At 47.4% G+C, this 8,180-nt stretch overlaps 1 protein-coding gene across 1 annotated transcript; it reads right to left on the bottom strand.

Annotated features, from left to right (window-relative positions):
- Window positions 1-873: 873 nt before the first annotated feature.
- On the bottom strand, window positions 874-2,644 carry MIND_00391900 (uncharacterized protein; the record flags this gene model as incomplete). Its single annotated transcript, XM_037360748.1, has 4 exons — window positions 874-1,664; window positions 1,711-2,109; window positions 2,157-2,361; window positions 2,405-2,644. 4 exons carry the CDS (start codon window positions 2,642-2,644, stop codon window positions 874-876), a joined length of 1,635 nt encoding a protein of 544 aa, XP_037223633.1.
- Window positions 2,645-8,180: the final 5,536 nt, after the last annotated feature.

Here is an 8,180-nt window from a genome sequence, read left to right as displayed (position 1 = left end):
AGCCCTGGGCAGGGCCGGGCAGGGCCGGGCTCAGGGCTCGGGCTTGGGATATTGGTCTGCCCAAGCCCTGAAAGCCCGGCCCAAAACAGGGCCGGGCTCGGGCAGCATTTTGTGAAGCAGATAACCTACATAAGTGATTGAAGCACTATCAAGGGTACCTGAATCATAAGATCAATATCTTTGACAATAAACATGTTATTGGTATACATATATTTTACCACATGCATTGATGCTGCAATATCTTCACCAATTCTGTATGGTTGTTGTACTGGTAGATAGCCAGTTATCTCAAAGTTATCTAGTCTTGAGATGTCCTGATGTGATCAATCAGGAATATCTTCTATTATGAATATATTACTCTGCTCCCTGTATATTATATCATTATTGAATTATTTGCATAATAATATCATAATTAGCCAGGACTATATGAAATGTGGGTTTTGAAAGAAAAAAATAAGAAGTGCAACGAAGAACACAGGGCTCAGGTCCGCAGTGAACGGAGGCCTGGGAACGTGGTTAACTTACAACTATGCACCATGTCCGTGGCTGACTGCACAAGCACAGTGAGAAGATGAAGAAAAGATGGATATGGACAGATAAAGTGCTTACCACAATACTTATAGTGAAATAAATAATCTATATATTTGTTATTGCCAGGAGGCGGTGTTGCTTAGTTAGACATGCAGAAGGACTAATAAAAAGGATGAAAAGAGCAACCTACACCCACCGCTGGTGTCTGCAACGAACGAACGGATACCCAGCACAACTGCAGGCCCGGACTGTGAGGGGACCACACAAGCTAGCCCCAGCATGGACTTCAGTGCACACCTCATAATCACTGGTATACATCTACAAAACACAAATCCATTCTACTCATGGTACCCCGGCGGCGCCTCTTCCTCCTCCTCCCGCTCCCCAGCACCCGCGCCCGTATAGGCCGGCCCAGCCGTACGCGTGCCCCGCGCCTCGGCGGCCAGCTTCGCGTCTGCGCCGGCGCCCGGCGTGCCCGGCAGCCGCCTCCCGCGCTGGGAGGAGGACGACGCCGCGTCGGGCTCCGAGTCGGGCACAGGGGGGGCCGGACGGCGGCCGGTCGCTGTACCGATCATCTGGTGTGTGTGTTATCAAGAACGGCGCGACGACGCTCTCCGGTGCGCCCGGTCCCGGTCCCGAGGTGGGGCTGTGCTGGGAGTACATGCCCAGCCGCGCGCCGGCGGTCCGCAGTCGGCGACGCCGGCGGCGGAGGAAGAGCGCGCCGAGGGCGAGGAAGACGAGGAGGACCAGCCCGCCGATGACGCCGCCCGCGAGCGCGCCGACGCTGGGGCCGGACGTGTCGTCTTCATCCTCCGGCCTCACCGTCCCGTGCTCTCCCGGCGCCGGCGACGGGGAGCCGCTCGGCCCGGCACCCGCACTCGCACTCGCGCTGGCCGCAAGCGGGGGCACGACGAGGAGGTAGTCCGCCCAGAGCGGGTCCGCGCCGAGCGCGGTGACGACGAGGGTGTGCCGCCCGTCCGGGAGGTCGCCCGAGCTGTAGTGCAGCGTGTTCGGCGCCGCGGCGGCGGCGGTCGTCGGGGGGACGAAGAGCGCGGGCGGCCCGCCGTCGATGGCGAAGGACGCGTTCGGGCGGGCGCCTGCGGAGATGGGGGCGTAGTACGATATGCCCCGGCCTGGTTGATGTCGGTGAGCCCAGCGGGAAAGAGAAGGGTGACGCACCGGAGAAGGTGTAGGTCAGCTTCGCGCCGGGCCCCGGCGACGCACGGCTGGTATGCATGAAGTTCATCTCGTCCGCGACGTCCGTCCACTTCGGGCTGTACACAATGCCTTGATCTCTATCGTCGACGTAATACGGCCCCGGCCCGTCCGCACTCGCGGCGTAGGTGATGTAGTCGAAGTAGAGCACGCTGCGCGCGGGCGTCGGCACGGCGGCCTGCGTGATCACGAGCGTGTGCGGGCCGTCGGCGAGGCCGGCGGCGGCAAAGAGCTCGGTGTGGTGCACGACACCGGCCGCGCGCACGGCGGTGTATGTCGCCCGGCGGGTGTTGTCGAGCAGGAAGGAGAGCGCGCCGCCGGTAGCGTTCGCCGAGACCGTGCCATAGACGCCGATCGATGTGCCTGGCCTGTCTGAGCGCGGAATAGACTAGAGGAGGGTGGGCACGCACCGACGAAAGAGAAGGACGCGGTCGAGCCCTGGGTGACGGAGCAGTGCGTCGTGTGCTTGTACTCGGCGGGGGAGCCGGACGTGCCCCACTTCCCCGCGTAGTGTATCGCCTTGTCCGAGTCGTCCACGACGACGAGGCCGCCCGGCATCGTCGCGGGGAGGGCAAAGGGAGGGTGGTAGAGGGAGGAAGCAGAGAAGCGTTCTCGCTTGTGCGCGATGAGTATCAATCGGTAATCACTCATGCATCACCCGCGGGCCCCGGTGCGGCGATTCCGCGGCTCTGGCCGCTGCGAAATGCTGCCCCTTCGTCTGCCCGTCAGCCCGCTCCTCCATCGTGCGTTGTCCGCAGACAGCGGCCCATTGCCCCGCATCCACCAGCCGCCACCGCGCTGTCCCCGGCGCAGATCGCGGCCGCGTCGGACGTGCGTCCGCGTGCGCACGTCGTGGTCGCTCGCACGCCAAGCGGATCGGCGCTCCCCGCGACGTCATGCGCTGGTCATGCGCAAGCCTGTGCATCATCAACTTATCACAAGTCCCACCGACCTCTGCGGTAGGCAAGCGCGTGTGGCGTACATGTCCAGCGCCCCGTCCGTGTCCATTTCCATGATGGTGAGTCCACCGGACGCCCGTTCGCGCATTCAGCCAATAGGAAGGGAGGTAGTTTCTTTTTTGCTCCACTGGGCAGCCGGCTCGCGACACGTATGGGAGCGGATGTGCAGTCCACCCACACTGTTATAAATCATCAGCCGGGCCGGCGTCCGCCGATCCGCAGAGTTCCGACATGGCCCGCAAGCGTGCGGCGTCTGCAGCTATGCTCGTTTATGATCATGCCCGTTCGCCCCGGGCACGCGCACGTTGACGTATACGTTCTGAACTAATCGCTTCTTTTTGCACCAACTTGGCCCCCGGCCCACGGGCCACGCATCGCAATAAGGGTGGGGGATACAAAACCTGCCGCCCCAAAAATTGTCTGAGTGATCGCTTAAAAGCTTCCCCTACACTCTTGTTTATTGCGACACTTGCTGCTGCTAACAACCCGCCACATCTAAGTTGCTCAGAGAGATTGTTCAAAGCAGTCTTAGGACTCTAATCATTGTAGCTCGAAATCATTTATAAATGATAATAAATGTGTAAATAATGATTTTGTTTGGCTGACTGGACTCATAGTTACTCTCAGCAGTATCTTGCTCATTAGACCCTGTATAATGCCTGTGTTGACTAAGAATACGCTAGCAGGTGGAAATTAGTCATTAGTAATGTAAACCCAGCGTGGGATCAAAGCAGTCAACAACTCATCATAGATGGTATGACACCTGAGTTGTTGTTTTTAACATTATATATATTGCAGTTTTTATTTTCAGAATATTTTGAATTACTAGATGATGCTATTATTGCCTAATCTTAGTGATGTAGCTATCTTATAATATAATATCTTGGGTATTAACATTGTTTGGTAATAAGATTTGGTCCTACAGGAAAATTACTCAATTTAATGTCCTTAATATCTGCTCAGAAAATTGTCCTTCCATAGAATCATTTGTAAATGATTTAAATGATTTTTAAACGTTTATTAATAGTTTTCATTTAATTTGAAATTGCCACAAACAAAAACTAAACGACTGGAGTCCTAAGCAGTCTTGTCCATGGTAGAAGTCTTAACCATCAGTCCCTGTCAGAACGGACACATTTTCTCACAGGACCTTCTTGTCACAGTCATGCTGAACAGCAAGCAGCTACCGCTGCTTCCCCAAACTCCATCCACCACAAAAATTAACAATGTTAACAGACGGGATTAAGCTGTCTCTCTACCGCGCTCTGGAAAGTGGATTAACGTTTGAAGAATGGTGATGCTTAGAGGCGGTAAAGGTATATATGATGTAGTTGGCATGGAGGAGGCAGATAAAGAAGGGCATAGGTAGGCTTGCTACGGCTAAATTAGATATTTTTTAGATTAGAAAAGCAGCACACACACCATTTAAAAACACTCTGCTGAGAAAATGCTAGCAGTTTAGGAGGAATACTTGAGGGGGACACTACTGGAGGCCAATGCAGCTCATTCACTCAGCAATACTAATAAAAACATAGCTACTAGTGAAGGGTCGTACTTATAAAACCTGGGGCAGGGCTTAAGGGTCACAAATGTTACACTTTTTAAAAAACCTTTTGTTTATTTTTGAGTGTTAGATCATGGTATTGATGATGGGATTGATGGCATGAGGATAATGTGATCAATGTGGAACCATTTTTGATGGTTATCAGTACCATTGATAGTCATCAGTACCATAGCTATGTCAGGATACATCAATTTTAGTCTAATTAGAATGTATACATTTGTCCTAGATTACAGGCCTACCTAGATGTTTATCCGGGTCTTTGGCCTGAAAAATGGTGATTTGCTTTTCTATATCTGGTAATAGCTTAGTCATAGCTGTCAAACTCATTGAAATATTCACAATTGATTAAATGTCACTTTTTTTTTTGTCACAGTACTCTGGCCATGGCTAGCATGAGCTTCCCCAGGTTTTATAAGTACAGCCCTTTACCAGTACTCACAGTTTTATTAGTAAAACTAAGTGCACATCCTAGCTGATATGGGGGATGATAAGGAGGCATGTAACTTACTAGCGGCCCTGCCGCATGTCACCGGCCCAACTCTTAGTACCGGGTGATGTCGATCAAAATGACATAGTTCTAGGATAAGAATTGCTCCTTGCAATTCACCTCTAGCTATCTTAATTTTTGAGCTAGAGGTTATATGATAGATAGTGATAAGCCTTGGCAGGGGCAAGTATCTGCTAGATAAGACAGAGGCTTTTAAGTTTGCTGTTCCTCCCTCCCTCCTTAATAACTAAAAGAACTCACACCTCTTCTAAATTCACGTGCAATAAGAGCACTATTAAATTTAATAGAATATCACAACCTGGCAAGATAGTTACTGCAAAGGAGTATAATACCTATTCTCATAGCTATATTAGGCAACATCGAATATCACAACAATAGACAGACCTATAGCTGCTTTAATTTATACAAGAGCAATTGTCTCGTACAATTCCCTCTAGACAATCCTGAAGTATACAAGACTGGTTATATTTCTAAGACATATGAGGGAATTAGTGGAAAGTCAATAGTAGTCTGCTGAGTGTTAAACCCTGGCCGTAAATAGGGAATATAAATGTTGTGTTTGTTTAGGGAATTATTAAATCTGTACTAAATTATAATTATAAGTAAGATATCAATATAACTTTAACAGTTCTATATAGGTATAGCACATGTCAATTTAATGTAAATTTTTTCATAATAATACAGCATATATTGAGGATAATATAATACTCATTTTTATATATTTCTATTTTAAAAGAGGTACTAACCAACATAATTTAAGCTGGGGACTCACAACGTCTAAGGAATGAGATAGTACCACTAGTATATGTAGCAGGCTCAGTAGCAGTAATAACAAGCAGTCCACAACGAGTGCTGAGGGAGTACAGGATTTGCGGGGAAGGCAGACAGTGCCTGTAAAGACATGGGGCATGCAACAACCCGAGCCATGCTGCAGAAACCTTCCCCATATCATCCTTCACGTGTTATCTATTAGGCAGCCCACATCCTCTGATCCTTTCTAGCAGCGCACGGGCTATGAGTAGCATAAGCTGTGTCTCCACTCTATATAACGTGCATAATTGGTCTAGAATGTTACTGTGAGACTTAGCAGTGTAGATGTTGTTGCAACTTGGGTGGCACTGACTCAAAGGCACGTATATAGCAACCTTAGGCTCCTCTGTCTCACCATGACCCTCTGCACGCGTGTCATTCTTGTCCACCTATAGACATCCGCATCCTGCTGTGCGACCCCAGCAGCGTAAGCTCAAGGCTTGATCCAGATTATCCCATATAGGTTGTCTTGTCGTTAGCTGACCAGTTAACTACCAGTATCACTCTTGCAAAGCCAATTTGGCAGGTTCCGCCAGGAAGTAGAACCTTGCAACATGTTAGCTTGCTATTTGCGACAGCTATACCCGCACCTGTTCCGGTATATTGCGGCCACGGGAAGATTTCGGACGGTCCACAGCGACATCGCCGATCTCGGAGTCAAGGCTAAGGAACGCGCAAAACGCAGAACCCCGACGTTGAACACGAAACAACCCAGGATGTCCCCCCGGAGCACGGTAGGCTGTTTACGATACTTTCTTCTCTCTCAATTCCATAAACACTCTCACATTTCAAACGACAAACATACAGCAACACCGCAGAAACGGTTACTTACACCTACAATACTATACATACCCACAACACATCTATTTGCGCTCTGGAGCGCGCCCGCCCGACAGACTAGACGTTGGGCCGAGGGCATGATACCGAAGACACCACAGATTGTGCAATAGCGAGGACGAGTACTTATACTGTGTATGATGCTGGCTACCGTGCCCAAGGGCGAAGGCCAAATAAAATGGATACAAAAAAATGGATACAAAAAAGAAAAAAAAAATTGCAACAGCGCGGATGGCTAGACAGGACGGAGAGAGGCTGCTTATGCTTTAGGGTTGGTTTAGCGTTAGCGGGGCTCTCAACTGAGCTGGGAGAGGAGGAGGAGATTGGGGGCGCTGACAGCCCAGGATATGTAACATTAGGTCATATCCTGCCGGCTAATCAAACACCTAGGTGTCCCAGTCCCCATTATAAGTTATTTGGTCTATTGCAACACATGGGACTCGGTAAGTTCACAGTGTCTTAATTGTTTACTATGATAATAAATAATTGTAGGATAAAAGGATAAATAATGTTGAGCTTTAACACTTGTTTTTTTTTGGTTTAAGTCTCTTCTAGTATGAATAATAATGAATAATTTCAGAGGTATAAAACTTCACTAGTATGTGATAACACAAAGATTTTCTTAAAAATTATAATACAGGTGTATTATGCTATAAATAATGATGAATAATTAAACCCCTTTGATCCCTCTGAATACCTACTTTTATGCCTGCCCCTAATGTAACCTATTATAGAGGCCTTGCTGTAGAGCCGCACCTGAACCGTTTATAAAAACACAATAGAAAGATCATTTAGGACCAGCTATTGACTATAGTCAATTCCTATACCCTCACTTCTAATTGAAATATTTAGTTACATCTTCTTTGATAATTTTAAAAGTAGTTTAATTCCTTATTGCTATCTGTTTACAAGGGCAGAGGATTGTACTTGCTGACCTCTACCTTTAGATGACCCCTTATTATCTCTTACCAGCGTATAATCAAGCTTACTATATAAACCTGCTTTTTGACCATTTTTTAACATGCACACCTAGGCTCCCTATTGCAGTTGACATTTCATATGTTTACCATACCTAATATAAAAGGCAATAACATCATACTTTAGCTATGCCTTTACGTGCTGTTTGCCTCATGTCCAACTCCACGCTGTCAATCAACATTAGCATTGACATCTGATAATTTAATCATCATCTTATCGTTCATCTTATCTCCTCCTTGTCTTATCTTATTAATCAAGGCCAGAATAAAAGGTTTAAATGGCGAAGAAAAAGGTTTCTTAAACTCAAGGTTTGACATTACCCCCCTTACTGATTTAAAGTCAAGATAACATAAACAGGAGAGAAACCCTAAAGTCAGATCGCAGATGATGTAGACATCTAGAATGTTTAAGCAATGTGATATTTGTTATAAAAATAAGAAACCTAGAAAGACAAGGGAATGCTGTTAGAGAACAACAAGGATATAACTAGGTACGTAATAAAATAACCAGTGCTTAGTTTCTTAATTTTATAATAATATAGTTCCTACTTAATTGTCTTGTGATTGTAAGGCAGGTTGTTTCATACTATGCTTAGGAATGAGCTGAATAACCGTGTAATTATAAGGTGTGTCAACCTCTTAATTAAGGACATGATAAAATTGCAGGGAAAATCCATGCTGCTTTATGTGTATACAAAAATTCATTACAGATTAATGTTAAAATCTAAGTAAAACATATATGTGATAGTGCTGAGGTTGGAATCCCTATTAACTAAGAA

The sequence above is a fragment of the Mycena indigotica genome (assembly GCF_014461135.1).
Source record: "Mycena indigotica strain 171206Taipei chromosome Unknown Mind.scaff0003, whole genome shotgun sequence".
Taxonomy (NCBI): domain Eukaryota; kingdom Fungi; phylum Basidiomycota; class Agaricomycetes; order Agaricales; family Mycenaceae; genus Mycena; species Mycena indigotica.
Note: the sequence above shows the minus strand (reverse complement) of the source record. Positions and strands in the feature narration are given on the sequence as shown.